This window comes from Monodon monoceros, unplaced genomic scaffold, assembly GCF_005190385.1.
Source record: "Monodon monoceros isolate NGI ecotype Baffin Bay Population unplaced genomic scaffold, NGI_Narwhal_1 Super_Scaffold_20, whole genome shotgun sequence".
Taxonomy (NCBI): Eukaryota; Metazoa; Chordata; class Mammalia; order Artiodactyla; family Monodontidae; genus Monodon; species Monodon monoceros.
In genome coordinates, this window is record NW_021703777.1 from 19,821,448 (window position 1) to 19,838,229 (window position 16,782).

Here is a 16,782-nt window from a genome sequence, read left to right on the forward strand (position 1 = left end):
CCCAGCCTCGGTAGAGCAGCCATGCCACCTTCTTAAGCCACAGACCCGCTGCGGAAAGGCACAAGTAAATAAAAGTTCTCTGGCAAATCACATTCAACTGCCGTAGAGGCACCGTTTGGACTAGTAATCCTGGGCTTCGTGCTGACAGTCACGTTAGCTTTTACTCTCCAGTTCACCTGTTTGTTTTGGATGTGGGTTGTCTTCATTGACCCCCATGACAAGAGGTCTTCTTAACGTTGAATCGAATTCCTTGTAGAATTCGGAGCAGTATCCACCTCAGGTCATGTCACAAGTCCTCAGAAGGAAAAGTTTATTGGTATAAGAAATGATTTAAAGACTTCCTTTTGCAAGAAACGTCCCTGAGAAGCCAAAGTAATAGGAAAAAACAAGCGGGCCGTGTGTTGAGTACTGTCATGTACCAGGCACTAAACATCGCTAGCTTCCGTTGGGCTGTTGGGCTACAGGCACTTCACATGCACTGTCTCATTTAGTCTTACTTAATCCACAATAACCCTTTGAGACAAAGCCCATTATTAGTCCCATTTTATAGCCAAGGAAACAGACTAGAGAGACTTCTGCATCCCGGTCCCAGGGCCCCAGTAAGGGGCAGAGCTGTGAGTCACACCTCGTCACCCTGAACTTCCAGACTCCATTCTCTCTGCTGTGTTTCTGTCCCGTTTTGCTCAAGAATTTGAAGGTGTTATTCCAATTCAATCCTCTCTTCCTGTGAAATATAGAAAAAATTATTCCTGCTCATCCTTGAATCTCTACTGCCTTGTGTATTTAGAACCTCAAAAAATGTTTAATGGAATTGGTATCTCAAGCCTGTCCTGGCCTATGTGATTTACCTCAGAGGTTATTAAAATTTTTTTAGAAAATAAATGCTTCACAAATTCAAGAAAAGAGAAGATTAAATACCTTCTAAAAAAAACTGAGGCCAGAAAAATATAAGAACCTTTTCTTTGGCAGCACTGCATTTTTCTGACCTCACATCCCGAATAAGCAGCAGCCTTTTCTTTCCTCCTTTGTCAAGTTGACGTTCCCGTGAACAGGAGACGATGATTGCAGTGTGTATGAAGAGTGTGGGGAGTCACTGGTTATAATTAAGAAATGCCTTCAGACGAGAAGCTCTGACCCTTCCAAGAATGCTTTCTAATTCTCAGTATCCCATGAAAGGAGTAGCAAGTAGCAGTTTCTCCAGTATATAAATAAAGAAACTCAGAAGAAAAACCGAGTCCTGGGCTTCCCTGGTGGCGCAGTGGTTGAGACTCCGCCTGCAATGCAGGGGACACGGGTTCGAGCCCCAGTCCAGGAAGATCCCACGTGCCGGGGAGCAACTAAGCCCACGCGCCACCACTACTGAGCCTGCGCTCTAGAGCCCGCAAGCCACAACTACTGAAGCCTGTGCACCTAGAGCCTAGGCTCCGCAATAAGAGAAGCCACCGCAATGAGAAGCCCGCGCACCGCAACGAAGAGGGGCCCCCGCTCACTGCAACTAGAGAAAGCCCACGCGCAGCAGCAAAGACCCAACTCAGACAAAAATAAACAAAATTTAAAAACAAAAACAAAAAACCTAGTCCTGAGCTCAGAGTCATGAAGAAGGTCACTTAAGGAGCAGACCTAGTTCAGCTTCTCCATCTTTGGTCCTGCAAATTGTTCATCCTAGTTTCTCTACTGTTTCCGTGGTCGGGTGACACTGCCCCAGAGATCAGGCTGCAGCTGGGAGAACAGAGTAAGAAGTGACATGCAGATCCTCTTGTTAGGCACTCCCTATTATTGAAGTTGTCAAAAGTCAAAACGTCCTCCCAGCAAGACTAAAACAAGGTCCTCTTTGCAAAAGGGGAGCGTGCTGAACTTCCTACTGTTGATCAGGCAGCAATAAAATAGTCTCTCTAAGCCTTTGAGAAGTTAACTCTAGCCTTAATTTTTGAGTTACTTCACGTGTTTCTCGCTGCTGGCTAAGGAACAGACTAGATTTTCCAAGATTGGCCCTAACTTTTTCAACAACTCCACATCCTACCAGAAGGTTTTCTTGGCATGTTGCGTTTAAGGATCAGTGCCGTACCCAGGAGTAAAGCGGAACAGGTTGGCACTAGACAGCAAGCAGCTTTGCTCTTTTGAGCCAGCAGGTGAAGAGGCTGAGAAACGTGCGGCGCTGGGCATCAATGTGAACATTTAGGACCTTGATCCTGAGCGTGCACCCTGGTCCCTGTAAACTGCTGCTGTCAGCTCTCAGGTTAAAGATGCATCGTTCACTTGAAAACTATCCTATAGCGTTAAATGTGAGAGCCAGCGTGTTCCAGGTCTTTTGTTTTTGAAAGTGTCCTTGGCCATATGGCGTATCTGCAGTCAAGATGCATTAGAACTTATTTAAATTTACATTTTTAAGTTTAAAAGCAGGTTTCTGGATATTTCAGTAGAAAATGTGTTTTATATGCTTATAAATTAACATGTTTTATCTATTTATAGACTCTGACCCCCGCAGGCAGTTAGAAATTGACAAGATGTGGGTTTACCTAACGCTGTGTTAACTTGACTTCGCAGGAGCAGATCCCCTGGTGGAGAACTTTGAGCCTCTGTACGACCTGGATGACTCTTGGGACGAGGATGGAGAGGATGAAGGAGTCCTGCCAGGAACCACTCCTCTGGATATGGCCACCAGCTGGCAGGTGAGTGCGGCTCCGCCCGTGTGCTGGCTGCTCCCGAGGGAGCTGCAGGTCCAGGGACGTCAGAGCAGGTGGCCTTCCTCGGTCTTTACTCCCCAAAGCACATGCCTGTTATTTTTTAAGAAAGTCTGTTTGTCAAGAGCTGTATTTATCTTGAAAAGCCTATCTGTGAAAGATCTAGGTCAGCAGAGTTCTGAGTGTAAAAGTATATGCCCAATCAGATCAGAGTTAGATGAGAGAAACACAAAATTCACGCTACAGGTTACCCACTCTGAACTCACACCACAGTCGTTCCCATCTCAGTTTCTGAAGCCAGGATAAATGTTACGGTTGGCTTGAACTTCGGTAAGTGATTTCTGAACATAAAAAGAAATGGGGGTTCTTCTGAGGATCTGCACAAATGTAAACAAAGTAAACAGCCTTAAAGCTTTCCTCGGAACTCTGCTGACCTGAGATCTGAAGGCGAAAGCAGTTACTGGGTCTTTTGGGCGCCGGGAGGGGAGCCAGAGGGAGGAGGTGGGCGGCCCAGCTGAATATTAACCCTTTGCAGGGCCAGGTGCCGCTCCCTGTCCAAAACTGCTCGCTTGCCCCTCGCGGGCCGCGTGGGTTGAGCTGAGTGACCCTGGCGGAGAGACCACACGGCTCTCTTTACGTTGGACGCCTGGTTTTCCCAGAAGCCTCACCACAGGACACAAAGATAACCCACTTCAGCGACCCCATGTGGTCCTCGCCCAGGTCAGCCAGCCACCGAGCGACTGCAGAGAGCGCAGAGCAGCCCCCAGAACTATGCAGTTTTGTTTTTTTCCTCCCTTTTAACCTAAGACTTTTCTGGCCCCGCAGTTAAAATGTGGATGGTGCCAGGAGGCTGACCCCAAGCCCTGTGAGCGCTTGTACACCTCAGTTTGGGCACGTTCGTAAAACTCGCTCTCAGAAGCCTTTTCACTAGGGAGGAGGGGCAGCCGCAGAGCCCAGCTTCACAGCTCAGCATGAGCTCAGCCCCCTCCCTAGCTCTCAGGGAACATCGCTGACCGACACGTGGCTGACTGGGTGGCCTAGACTGCCTCTGCCCCTCAGCAGGGCCGTGGCCTTGGCTCTGTGTGAGGCTGGGTTGGGTCTTCCTCCCCACCTCAGGCGGCTCCCGCGGAGCACAGCCTCCCAGGCCCAGAGCCCCCCCAGAGGGCACGCGTATTCCCGGGCGATGGTACTGACCCCTCTTCCCGTTCCTCCGTCTCTGGGGTCCTGGCCCCTCCTGAGGAGGACACGCCGAGTCCTTTATATTACAGAGAAGCAGATTTCCGTCATGGTCCCTGTAATGTGCAACATCTCCCCGTGCTTTTCCTCCCAACAGGTATTTGACATATTAAATGGGAAACCCTATGAGCCAGAGTTTACATCTGACGATTTACTGGCACAAGGTGAGTTGTGGGAGAAGCGGGTTCTTTGAGCCAGTGTCATCTCCACCCTGTCACTGAAAGGGGGGGTCAGGGTGTGCTGTGAAAGGCACAGGGGCTTCTCTCAGAATCAGGAGACCCTGGAGGGGTGCCACGGAGAAGGTCCGGCTGTAAGTTACGACAGCGTGGGCTGCTGCTGACTTCCAAGTGAAGGAGCATGATTGCTTCCCCGGGGCGGGAGGGTGAGCTGTGTGGCAGCGATCCATCCCTCCGGAGCGTCTCTGGTCGGTTAGGACGGTCGTGTTTCTTCTTTATTCTCTTCAGGAGACATGAAACAGCTGACTGAAGATGCGAAGTTGCAGCTCTACAGGTTGCTAGAAATTCCTGATCCAGACAAAAACTGGGCTACTCTGGCACAGAAATTAGGTTTGGGGATACTAAATAATGCCTTCCGGCTGAGTCCTGCTCCTTCCAGAACTCTCATGGACAACTACGAGGTAACACGTCGTCTTACATCTTTGACTACGTTTATTTGACTTTGCTCTGTTAACACCATTGGCCGGAGGATAATCCCTTTCCTTCTCCCTTAACTCTGAGGAAGAAAATCAGTCATTACCCGTGTCCTGGGAGGGTTGACCCAGGACAGCAGGAAACCCACCTTGGCTGTTCTCAGACACCTTGAGACTTGCTGCAGAAATGCTCCTTAGAGTGTCAGGATGGTCACAGAACTTTGATCTTGCTGAACAAAGACGAAAGACTGTAATCAACCTTCATGCCTTGCCCTCCCCAAGAACATGCCTTGATTGCATGTCAGCACATGGAACCAGTGACGTGACTCCTTGCGGAGCCACTACCTGGCGATGCTCTCCTTTCTAAAACGAGAAGGTAGAGAAACACGGGGTGAAATTACTTTCTGTGGCAAAGTTCATCATCAGGTCGTTTCCCAGTGGCTTCCAGAGCCTCAGGGACACGGGGTAGACTTCACTCTGCGCAGAGGTTTACTGCCTCGGCACTTCCTCTGCTTACTATAAAGTGCTTCTCCGGGATTTCCTGAGTGGTCTTTGAGCTGAAACAGGAACCTTGATTCAAAGACCGCGTACCTTTGAGTTGCTCTCCGCCGTGAGAGCAACCTCCCAGGCCGCCGGCTATCTCGGGGGGAAGGGGCGTGCTGTCATGTTCACAGCCTGCCTGCTTGTCCCTGCACAGCTTTGAACGCAGAGACATCCTCCTTCTTCATTTCTGTCTCGCAGGTCTCTGGGGGGACAATAAAAGAGCTGGTGGAGGCCCTGAGGCAGATGGGCTACACCGAAGCCATTGAAGTGATCCAAGCGGCCTTCTGCACGTCGGGCGGTGCGGCCACCAGCCCGGTGGAGGCTGCCCCCCAGGCCCACTCGCTGCCCTTCTCGCCTGCTTCCACAGGGCAGCAAATAGGTAAAGAAAAAGGACTGAAAAAGCGGTCGAGACATTTCCCCGCCCTGCCAGGCTGGCGCCTTCAGCCTCTGGGGCTGTGGGCTGTCCTCCCCACCACCATCTCCCGGACACGCCGTCCGCTACATCCGTCTCCCTCGGGGACCGTAGGTTGTACTGTCTTCCCCTCCGGACGCTACCATTCAGGGGAGGGGCTGTCCCCACAACAGCCACATGGGCACCCGAGTCGCTCAGGTTCACGGTAAATACCAAAACAGCAGGCTGCAGGTGGTGAAGGCCAGCATTACTTCTCTCACTGCTTAAATTTACGAAAGAGAGAGAAACGTGCAGACCCGGGTCGGTGGAGGCAGGACTAGCGCCCCAGGCTGTGGACTGACGCTGCGACGTTTCCCACCGCTGCCCAGGCTCCCCTCCTGTGGTCCTGTCTCTCCTCCCTTCAGCCTCCCGCCGCGTCCACAACGCTGCCCCGTCACCCCACCTAGAACGCGTGCCCTAATGGACTCCCAGCGCTGCAGTCCTCCATTTCCCTTCAAATGTATTCTCCCGCCCTAACAACCATTTCTCTCATGCTCTCTCCTCCTACACTGCCCACACCCCTTCCCACTCCTCACTCATCCCGTGTCCTCGCCTCACTCCACCGAGAACAGAGAAACCACTAGACTTCTCTCATCTTTGCACCATCAGACCACCAGCCCGCCTGGGCCCGCCTCTTGCCCGGCCAGCTCCTGCTCCTCTAACCCTCGCTTCGCTCTCACGCCTTAGCGTTTTCTCCCTCCCGACTAGATCCCCTCGCAAGCATGCTGTAGTTTCTCTCATCTTTTCAAAATAAAACGGAAACAAACATCCCCTTGATTCCCCCATCCCCTTTAGCCGCAGCCCGATTTCTCTGTTCTCCTACCCAGCCAGGCTTCCCGGAAGAACTCTGTAGCGTTCTTCTCTCCACCTCCTCTCCTCTCTCCTCGACGCCCTGCGCCTGCACTCGGCCTCTACCCCACCCCTGCACCAGGCCCCTCTCACCACGAGGACCGGCGTCTGCTCACATCTGGTCGCCATCCGCTCGCAGCGCGCATCCCGGGGGACCGCTCTTCAGACAGCCTCCCCTCCGGGCTCTCCCCTGGCACGCTCACCTCCACACTCACCTTTTAAAGTTGCAGCCTCCAGAGCCCCATCCTAGGCGCTCCTTACTCGTCCTCACCTGCCCAGGACTCTTGATACCCACTCACAGCCAGGCTCGGCGCTGGCCATGGCGGTCACAAGCACTGCCATCCTCCAAGAGGTTGCGACTGCGTGTGAACGCTCGCTGGCCCTGACCGCCCCCATCCAGCCCACCTCCATCTCTTGCCTCGATGCCTGCGGCAGCTCCTAGTCAGTCTCCCTGTTTCCAATCTCTCCACCCGCCTTCAGGCCATTCCCTACACAACAGGTAGTGTGATTCTTTTTAAAAATGACATTCCTCCCTCCCCTTCATTCAGCCATTCAACAGATCTCTACTGAGCACATCTGGCGTGCCCACCCACCAGTGTTGCAGGCATTGAAGATGGGTCGGTGAGCGGCAAAGACCGTGTCCCTGCTTCATCTGCTCTCTCTTTCAAACATCGCTTTCGCCTGCGCTTCCTCCTGCCCCCCTGCCCTGCCGCGTGTTCCTTCTGCCCCCCCAGATCACTAGTCCGATCCAGGTTCAGGGTCTTTGAGCTTTCTCGTCCCCTTCCCTGCAGAGGTCCTTACCTGGTGGGCTCCTTCCTGCCGTTCAGTTTCAGCACTGGTGTCACCTTGCTGGGGTGGGAGGGCCCTTCCTAGGGGAGTGAGGACAGGTGTTGTGCACGCTTTAGCAAGGAATAGCGTATCCACCAGAAAACCACCCACATCTCCTGTCATATGACCTGACGCTCTGTCTACACAAAGAAGTAGGTAAATACTTATATTTTTAAAAGTCTTAAGCCCTCAATTTGTAGTTATTTTTAAAATACCTCACAGTTCCTAGCACATAACAGAAACCCATAAAGATTGATGGGTTGAATAAATCAATAACAATAGCCATGCCACTGCCATTAAGGTCTTAACGTTTTAACATTGGAATTTAATATACAAGAAGATAGCTTTTTGATTCGTGTACGGTGGACTTCTGTTTCCTTGGTCACTCTCTCCCTATAGGAAATAATTCACATTGCTCAGATCCCTAAAGACACTCCTCAAAGGAGAATCTGACCTAATTGCCCAGTAGAGGCTCATTTTCATCAAAATCACCTTACTTTTTTGGCTACCAAAATATTTTTGAGGCAGTGTATAGTGTCTAATAGCATACGAGGCCCAGAGGGAGATCTCATTTTTATTTCCTACTTCTGTCACCAATTTATTTTGCCTACGTTCAGCAATTTGCCCACCTATAAAATAGGTAATACAGTGGGTGGAAAAAATACACCTAATTTCTAAGAAAAAAAAAAAAAAGGTACACTTTGAGTCTAGAGAATTCAGAAAGGATTCTGATAAACGTGAGGCTAGATTATAAGAAAGAGAGGTGAAAACACTTGGCTAACTTTGATGTTTTCACACTTTTTATAAAGCTCAGTGTTTTCTGTCCCCACCCCCACTCCCCCCACCCCGTGAACAGTAGCAACACCTGGGGCGGCGTAGGTGGGCCCGTGGTGACTGGTGGAGGGGAACAGGCAGAATTCTGCAGCCCACGAGCCTTCCAGATGCACACGGGAGCCCAGCGGGGATGGCCGTGTTCCCCGTGCACCCCTGTGAGTCCGTGCTTTCTCCCCCCAGACGAGTTCCGGGACGACAGCGTCTGTGACAGCGGCGTAGAGACATCCTTCTGCAAACTCAGCTTCACAGAGTCTCTGACCAGCGGCAGCTCCTTGCTAACTATTAACAAAGTGCCCCACGATTACGGGCAGGAAGGACCTCTAGAAGGCAAAATTTAGCCTGCTGGTAGCTTCCCACACCGAGTAAACCAAAGCTCTGAAATTCCATCGCGTTGTCCAGAGGAAGGAAGTGCATCCGAAGGTGCTCCGAGGAATACCGGCCTGCTTGGATCGCTCTGGGGTGTAATTCAAGGCCTTAAACGCGGATTTCTTCTTTGGTTCTGAAATGAATTTTAGTTCAGTTGACTTACCGATAGTATCTACGATCACAGCCCGCGGCTGGGCTGACGCCTCTTTGGGAGTGCGGTAGCTTGTTGAGCTTTACCAGCTGCTTTCTGTTATCATTGCTGCTGTCCCTCTGCTGCTTCCCCACTGTCATTAAAAGTTGTCACAGTCCCTACTGGGTGTTCCTTCTGGCCGTCCATAGCACAGTTGTGCATTCAGATTAAGGATTATGAATTTTAAAGTGAGAGTTATTTGGTGTGTGATTTAAAAAAAAAAAAAAAAAAGGCTCATTAGGACTTCCCTGGCTGTCCTGTGATTAGGACTCGGTGCTTCCACTGCAGGAGGCCCGGGTTCGATCCCTGGTTGGGGAACTAAGATCCCGCAAGCCGAGTGGCTGGGGGGAATTTCCTAATGTGGTTCTCTCTGTGATTTGGAAAAAGAATATGTACATGTCAGTATTTAAACATGGTTACAATCAGTCCTGAAAATGGTATTTCCCCCCTTTGGCTGCATTTTGCTATTGTAAATATGTTTTTTAGATCAAATACTTTAAAGGAAAAAATGTTGGATTTATAAATGCTATTTTTATTTTACTTTTATAATAAAAGGAAAAGTAAATTGATGAGCTCATCTTGTTTGATCTCTACAAATATTTTTCTAAGATTATTCCTTATAATCACGGGATCATTCCATAGCCTGGTTCTCACATTCACAGTTCCCTCTAGAATCAATTTTTTGATCCAGAAATGAGCAAAACAAAAAATATTTCAACCTGAGATGAAAGCTTTGGGTTTGTCCAATCCTTGCCAGGCTCATTTCATTTAGGCTGTGTCACTTCATCTTCCTCCATCATCTCATGCAAAACTGTTTCCTCTTCAACCCTCAATGTGTTCCCAATGCCTCTGCGATGCATAAAGTATTGAAAAGCCTTCCAGCACGAAGCTTTGCTGAACTCTTCACTCAAGAGGTTGAAAATAAGGGAGAGGAGAAATGAAAAGTGTTTGAATGAGGTGCTGTGGTGGACACTGTGATGTGCAACCCAGATCCTTCTTCCACGAAGGACTTGTCAGCCCAGCTGCTGGGGGCACACTAAACCAGTCCTTCATTGTCATTTCAACAGTCTTCACCAGGTATAGATTCCATCTCAAGAAACCACTTTCTTTGCTCATCCATAAGAAGTAACTCTTCATCCCTTTAAGATTTATTATGCGGTTGCAGCACTTCAGTCACATCTTCAGGCTCCACCTCTAATTCTACTTATTGTTTCCACCACAGCTGCAGTTCATTCCTCCACTGAAATCTTGGCCCCCTCAAAGTCATCCATGAGGGCTGGAATCAACTTCTTCCAAACTCCGGTAGGAATGTGGATACTTTGACCTCTTCCCATGAATCATGAATATTCTTCATGACATCTAGAATGGTGAATCCTTTCCAAAAGGTTTTCAATTGAATTTGCCCAGATCCAGCAGAGGAATTTCTACCTATAGCCTTACAAAGTGTATTTCTTAAGTGATAAGACTTGAAAGTGGAAATTACTCCTTGCTCCACGGCTGCAGAATGGATGTTGTGTTAGGAGGCATGAAAACATCGTTAATCTTGTTGTACATCTCCATCAGAGCTCTCGGGTAACCAGGTGCGTTGTCAATGAGCAGTCCTATTTTGAAAGAAATCTCTTTTTCTGAGCAGTAGGTCTCAACAGTGGGCTTAAAATATTCAGCAAACCATGCTGTGAACAGCTGTGCTGTCATCCAGGCTTTGTTGTTCCATTTATGGAGCACACGCAGAGTAGATTTAGTGTACTTCTTAAGGGCTCTAGGGTTTTTAGAATTGTTAAGTGAGCACTGGTTTCAATTTAAAGCCACCAGGTACATTAGCCCCTAACAACAGAATCGGCCTGTCCTCTGAAGCCAGGCATTGACTTCTGCTCTCTAGCTATGAAAGTCCTGGATGGCATCTTCTTCCAATAGAAGGCTGTTTCATCGGCACTGAAAGTTTGGTGTGTAGTGTAGCCACCTCGTTCAGTTATCTTCGATCTTCTGGATAACTTGCTGCGGCTTCTACATCAGCACTTGCTGTTTCACCTTGCTCTCTGGTGTTATGGAGATGCCTGCCTTCCTTCAGCCTCTTGAGCCAACCTCTGCCAGCTTCAGACATGTCTCCTGCAGCTTCCTCACCTTTCTCAATCTTTACAGAATTGAACAAACGGAGGGCCTTGCTCTGGAATAGGCTTTGGCTTAAGGGAAGGTTGTAGCTGGTTTGATCTTCTATCAGCAATAAGGCTCTTTTGCTTTCTTACCTTTGGTGTGTTCACTGGAGGAGCACTTTTCATTCCCTTCGAGAACGGAAGGGAATTGGCTTGGCTAACTGCTGCGAGAGGCCTAGTTTTCAGCCTTTCTTGGCTTTCGACATACCTTCCTGAGCTTGATCGTGTCTAGCTTTTGATTTAAAGGGAGAGACGTGCAACTTTTTCCTTTCACTTGAACACTTAGAGGACCTTGTAGGGTTATTAGCTGGCCTGATTTCAATATTGTTGTGTCTCAGGGAATAGAGAGGCCCGAGGAGAAGGAGAGAGACAGGGAACGGCCATTCGGTGGAGGGGTCAGAACACACTCATCATTTATCAGTTAGGCTCACCGTCTTCTATGGGCATGGTTTGTGACACCTCAAAACAATTACAATAGTAACATCAGAGATCACAGATCACCATAACAAATACAATAATAATGAAAACTTCGAAATATTTCAAGAATTACCAAATTGTGACACAGAGACATGAAGTGAGCAAATACTGTTGTAAAAAATGGCGCTGGTTAACACAGGGTTACCACAAACCTTCAACTGATGAAAAAAACAAAACAAAAACCCCCCCTGCAGTATCTGCAAAGCGCAATAAAGAAAAGCGCAATCAAACGAGGTATGCCTGTATTCCAGTTTTTGAAAGTTGTATTTTTAAAGTAAAAACAGTAGCTCTGAGTCTCCATAATTCTCCAACAGCAAACCCATGCCTCCATTCCTCCGCCAGTTTCATTCCTCTGTGAGAAACAGCTATTTTCCAGGCGGCCACGACGAGGCCTCCAGTCTTACGGTATCGTGCGGACACTCCTCCTCCTGAGGGGAGGGGCCTACGTTCCTTCTCTGTACATCTAGCCGGGTGTGTGACAAGGGGAGAAGTGATGCTAAGGGATTTCCAAGGTTAGGTAAGAAAATGCAATACAACTTCAGTCCCCCTGGGTCGAGTCTCTCCCTCCTGGAACCCAGTCACCAGGCATGCTCTGAGGGAGCCAGTGGCCACGTGGAGAAGCCTCATGTAGGTGTTCAACCAACAGCCTTCACCAAGGTCACAGCCAACGCCGGCGTCAACCAGAGTGAAGCTTTGAGAGGATTCCAGCCAGAGTCACACCTGACTAGCCTTCACGCTACCTCAGCTGGCACGCAGAGGCCTGCCCCAGTGGCAGATTCAGGAGTAAATGAAACAATGGCTGATGTTTTCAGTCTTAGGTGTGGGGTGGCTTGTTACCGTCTCCAGGTCTCTAGCCCAACAATTCCCACACCAGGAGGTCACTTTAAAGAGAAGCTGACAGCAGGAACAACGAAGCAACTCATGCCCAGACTAAAAATAACATTCCCCTACTTTAATAAGAAGCCCTGCTTCTGTTCCAGAAACTTCCTCTCTCTCCTCCCAGATTGCAGCGCTGGCCTGAGCCTCTGCATGGTGCTCAGACAAAAAGGCTACCAACGCTGTCTGTGCCTCTGAGGAAGGAGTGTTTTTCATTTAGGACCAGCAGATGAGGAAAAATACCAGAAGGAATGCAGGAGACAGGTGGAAAGCTACAATGGGCCTGAAATAAACCTTCCCAGAAAGCTGTCTCTCAGCAGGAAGCCATTTAAAAATAGCTTCCTGGACTTCCCAGGTGGTGCAGTGGTTAAGAATCTGCCCGCCAATGCAGGGGACACGGGTTCGAGCCCTGGTCCGGGAAGATCCCACATGCCGCGGAGCAACTAAGCACATGCGCCACAACTACTGAGCCTGCGCTCTGGAGCCCATGAGCCACAACTACTGAGCCCGCGTGTCACAACTACTGAGCCCACATGCCACAACTACTGAAGCCCGTGCACCTAGAGCCCATGCTCTGCAACAAGAGAAAGCACTGCAGTGAGAAGCCCACGCACCTCAACGAACAGTAGCCCCCGCTCGCCACAACCAGAGAAAGCCCATGCGCAGCAACAAAGACCCAACGCAGCCAAAAATAAAAATAAATAAATTAATTAAATAAAAATAGCTCCCTTAGAACCTTTGTCATCTTTTGAGCTTTCTATACCCTGCAAGCATAACCTAGACTTTTTCAGGATCGGCAGTCTTTCTTTTTTGGCTGTAGGAAGCCAGCCTGCTGCTCATTTACCCACCGGAGTCCCCTGCAGTAGTTGGATGTGGCGAGGATATTCCCAGCACCATCTCGGAGGGCAGCCCCACAAACCCACAAACCGGACCCTCTGCATCTTAGCAGGAGAAAGAGGGGAAGGAGTCAGGCAGATTTGAGCATTTGTTATTTGCCAGCCCCTTTGCTTTAATGAATTCTAGTGATAATTCTCATGACATCCCCATGGGGTACATATTTAACCCCAATTTTACAATGAGGAAACAGATAATCTGAATATTAACTAACTCACCCCAGATTCAAATCCAGGTGTGTCTGATTCCACAGGTTATTCTTTAGCCATACCTGAAGTCCTGTATGTAAGAGAGAAAGAAAAAAATCCATACAAATCTGTATAAGGATGATGGAGTCATAATGTACCCCAGGCAAAATGCAAAGTGAACCCAGAGTATCACTAAAAAGATATGTTGCTTAAATGTTCACATGACTTGACTTTCCCTGTAATAACAGGCTAAGATGCTTAACTATAAATTATTCATAGACTGGAGGTCTCTAGTTGCATCTCTTTCTCCTCCTTATTTTGTGTTTTTGGGGGAATTTTCTTTCTGATTGTGCTTCCGCAGGTAATGGACTTAGGGAGGCGCAGAAGTCCAGAGAAGATGGAACTAAAATCCTTTTATTTTCTTAAGGATCACAGAACTTAGGGCTAGACAGTATCTTAAAGATCATCTAAATAAATCATCCAAATTGCCATCTTTTTTTAAACACCTACGACGTGAAAACATCTCCTCCCTATAATCCTCAGTATAGCTGCTGCTTTGTTACACCACCAATCCCACAGACTACAAGTTCCTGTCCATGGGTTTTCTAGGTTCGTCGCTTGGGTTTGGGGTTGAGGGAAGTGCTGAGGAGGGGCGTGAAATTAAATGGATAGCATTCTCCGTTATTATAGATTCCACTGTGTCTGTAATAGCCTGCTTCCATTACCCTGGACAAGTGACTAGGTCCACAAATTGTTCAAGTTTCTTAGAATAAGAGGGAGGAAGGGGCTGAGACAGCATTTTCTCACCTCCAGCAATTAGCTTTTCCATATTGATATCTCTCTCCAAAATGATTATTTCATTAAGATATCACAAAAACCCTCAAGGAACGAAGATATGTATTCGGTCTAGATTTCTCGAGCATCTGTCACCTGCCAGGCTCTACAGTGAGTGGTGACTCATTATCCCATATTACTTGTTCAAAAACTCTGTGAAGTAAGAACTTTGTTGCAATTTTACAGATGAGGAGACTGAGGCACACATAAAGCTTTTAACCCACAGGATCTCCTGTCTCCACTCACGTGTTTCAATAAACCACACTTGCAGTAGGGGACAGGGGTGAGTAGGGCATCTCTCTTCCACATAGTCATGAAGGGATCCAGGCTGACAGTGACTCTCCCTCCAACCCTTGGCTCCTAAGGTCTTGCTGGGGGTGATGGTCCAGTCAGCTGGAAGGGAGAGCACGGAGAAGTACGTGTGGGGGTTTAGAATGGGCCCCTTCCTCCCTCACACTGCACTGGAAAAAAACTTTAGTCCCATGGCCACACCAAGAGCTGGGAGGCTACCTACGTGGGTGATCTACTTTTGTTCCCAGTATCAGGAGGGAGGTTGCTTTTGGCAAACAGGTCCCGGTTTCTGGCACAAATCAAAATTCCTTACCTAAAGGATGGAGATTGAACCTGAAGTTCCTTCGAGTTCCAACTTGTGTGCAAACATCCACTCACTCTGAAAGTCACCTGCAATCATGCTAAATGGCCATCATCAAGGGCAAAATCATTTCCCTGGATTAAGAAGGAAAGATGCATTGGAAGGACAATGTCACAGGTTCTCTTACGGAAATCCTCAGAGATGACCAAGGGTATTAGATCAGGTAGGATGAGGGGAGGGACAGTTACCGCAGCAAAGTCTTGTTATCCCTGCTCTGACTCAGGAGGACTCCCGCTCTCCAGCCTCCATGGTCTGTAGTCCCTTAAGTGCCGTGCAAGAGCCCTTGGGCATGTTGATGCTAAAGCTGAAGGTCTTCAAGTGGCCGTGGTGCTTGGGATCCCACCCAAAGGAGAGGGACAAGCAAGTTCATCTTTCTTGCAGTCTGCAGAGAACTGGCAGAAGACTAGCAGATGAAACTGAATTCTAGCAATCCCATCTCCCAGGCTTCCTTCTTGGGACTCAGGAAGCAGAGTTGGTGCTGAAGATGGTGAGATGAAACCTTGAATACGACGGCATCAGCTCAGGGAGGGTGACGAGTTGATGCCGGATATCAGATAACCATGTTGCTAGGTCTATTCTCTGGCCAGAGAGAGATTTTTTCTTTCCAAACCTGTTTTACAGTTTTCCTTCCCTTTCCTAAGGCAAGAATGCACAACTGAAGTTATTTTTGCTTCAAAAATTTTAAATGAAGGGCTTCCCTGGTGGCGTAGTGGTTGAGCCTGCCAATGCAGGGGACACGGGTTTGTGCCCCGGTCCGGGAGAATCCCACATGCCGTGGAGCGGCTGCGCCCGTGAGCCATGGCCGCTGAGCCTGCGTGCCCGGAGCCTGTGCTCCGCAATGGGAGAGGCCACAGCAGTGAGAGGCCCGCGTACCGCAAAAAAAAAAAAAAAAAAAAAAAAAAATTTTAAATGAGAAACTTCATGCCATGATTTTTTTTTTCTTTTGCAGGACAACCAGTTTGTCACTTTGTTCAAATGTAAATGTTCTCTTTTGCTTTTGAAATAAACTTCCTTTCATAATTTTGAAAAAATATAAAAACAAAACTTGTAAACATGAATGCTGTCTTTTACAAGATATTTTCAAATATTTATTCTCATAACAATCTGAGAGGTAAAAAGCAGGCAGGGGGAGTAATTCCTGCCATTTTCCACAGACAGAAAAAGATGCTGAGGTGCCTGGAGGTCCCCAGCCTAGTGTAAGGGGCTGGACTCAGCCATCAGTGCTCACACTGTGCTCCTGGGCCTCTCTCCACAGCCAATCACGGACTGCACGGCTGCTCTGAAAGGCAAGGTGGCACAGACGTGCCCAAGAGGGGGTAGGCGAAGCTGCCCAGGTGCTGGCACTGAAGGCTGGTACACCAGTGGGAAACTGGCATCCCATCAACAGAGGACTCGGTGGCTTCAGCACGTAAGGCACTCACGCTAGTCTCTGCAAATGAACCCCAGAGGGGCCGCGAGAGTCATGCTGGTTTTCTCTCCCTACCCATCCTCCTTCAGCCTCACTCTCCTTCTTTGGCTTTGGAGCCCTCAGAAGCTTCCTCTCAACACCCTGCCTGGTCCTGCCCATTTCCTTGTGTCCCTTCCATCCCACCAAAATTCAAGCCAGGGCATCCAAAATGCTCCCCAAGGGGCACCGCGTTAATGCAGAATCCTGTCTCATAGCCTGGCCCAGAGAGGCTGAAGGATCAGCAATCACATCCCTGTGAGGACCCACCGCAGCTCCACAGGCAGGTACCACCACCGGAGCAGGGCCGCCCAAAAGAAACATTCCCGTCTCCTTCCTAAGTACCACCCCCTGCACCCCTTCCATCACTGCCTGGGCCCCAGCACCAGGGGTGACTTTACCTCTCCCACAGACGGGGACATACATGCTCCGGAAGTATTTATGTGCTCATGGACGACTGGGCAAGTCAGCCTGATGCCAAAGCGGCCCTTAGCCGTCTTCTCCTTCCCAGTGTTGATCTGGGAAGGTCAGAGTCACCATTTGGCCCCGACTGCTTTCCTCCCTCACCAAAAGCACGTCTTGAATGATGATCAACATATGCACACAGCAAATGCACCGGGGACCGTTCGTTTTAGTTCTG

General features: G+C 48.9%; 2 protein-coding genes and 1 long non-coding RNA gene across 6 annotated transcripts in view; 1 reads left to right on the top strand and 2 right to left on the bottom strand.

The window, feature by feature from the left end:
• NFKB1 (nuclear factor kappa B subunit 1) overlaps positions 1-8,858 on the top strand; it is a 121,291-nt gene extending 112,433 nt beyond the window's left edge. For all 3 annotated transcript variants that reach the window (XM_029234653.1, XM_029234654.1, XM_029234655.1), the window contains 5 exons: positions 2,545-2,669; positions 4,015-4,081; positions 4,382-4,554; positions 5,308-5,488; positions 8,252-8,858. In XM_029234653.1, the coding sequence (XP_029090486.1) occupies positions 2,545-2,669; positions 4,015-4,081; positions 4,382-4,554; positions 5,308-5,488; positions 8,252-8,409 (704 nt within the window). In that variant the 3' untranslated portion in view covers positions 8,410-8,858. The remainder of the gene's footprint in view (positions 1-2,544; positions 2,670-4,014; positions 4,082-4,381; positions 4,555-5,307; positions 5,489-8,251) is intronic.
• Positions 5,501-15,472, bottom strand: LOC114902332. Of its 2 annotated transcripts, none has more exons than XR_003795478.1 (3): positions 14,293-15,472; positions 13,243-13,303; positions 5,501-7,278 (listed from the first exon to the last, which is right to left on the bottom strand). It is a non-coding gene; the product is annotated as an uncharacterized LOC114902332 (long non-coding RNA). The 2 variants fall into 2 exon arrangements; XR_003795477.1 differs by lacking the exon at positions 5,501-7,278 and adding an exon at positions 8,600-11,717.
• A 153-nt stretch (positions 15,473-15,625) lies between these two features.
• The window catches only part of MANBA (mannosidase beta), a 137,484-nt gene continuing 136,327 nt past the window's right edge, over positions 15,626-16,782 (bottom strand). The window contains exon 18 of the transcript XR_003795571.1: positions 15,626-16,779. The gene's annotated coding sequence lies outside the window, so the exon portion shown is untranslated. The remainder of the gene's footprint in view (positions 16,780-16,782) is intronic.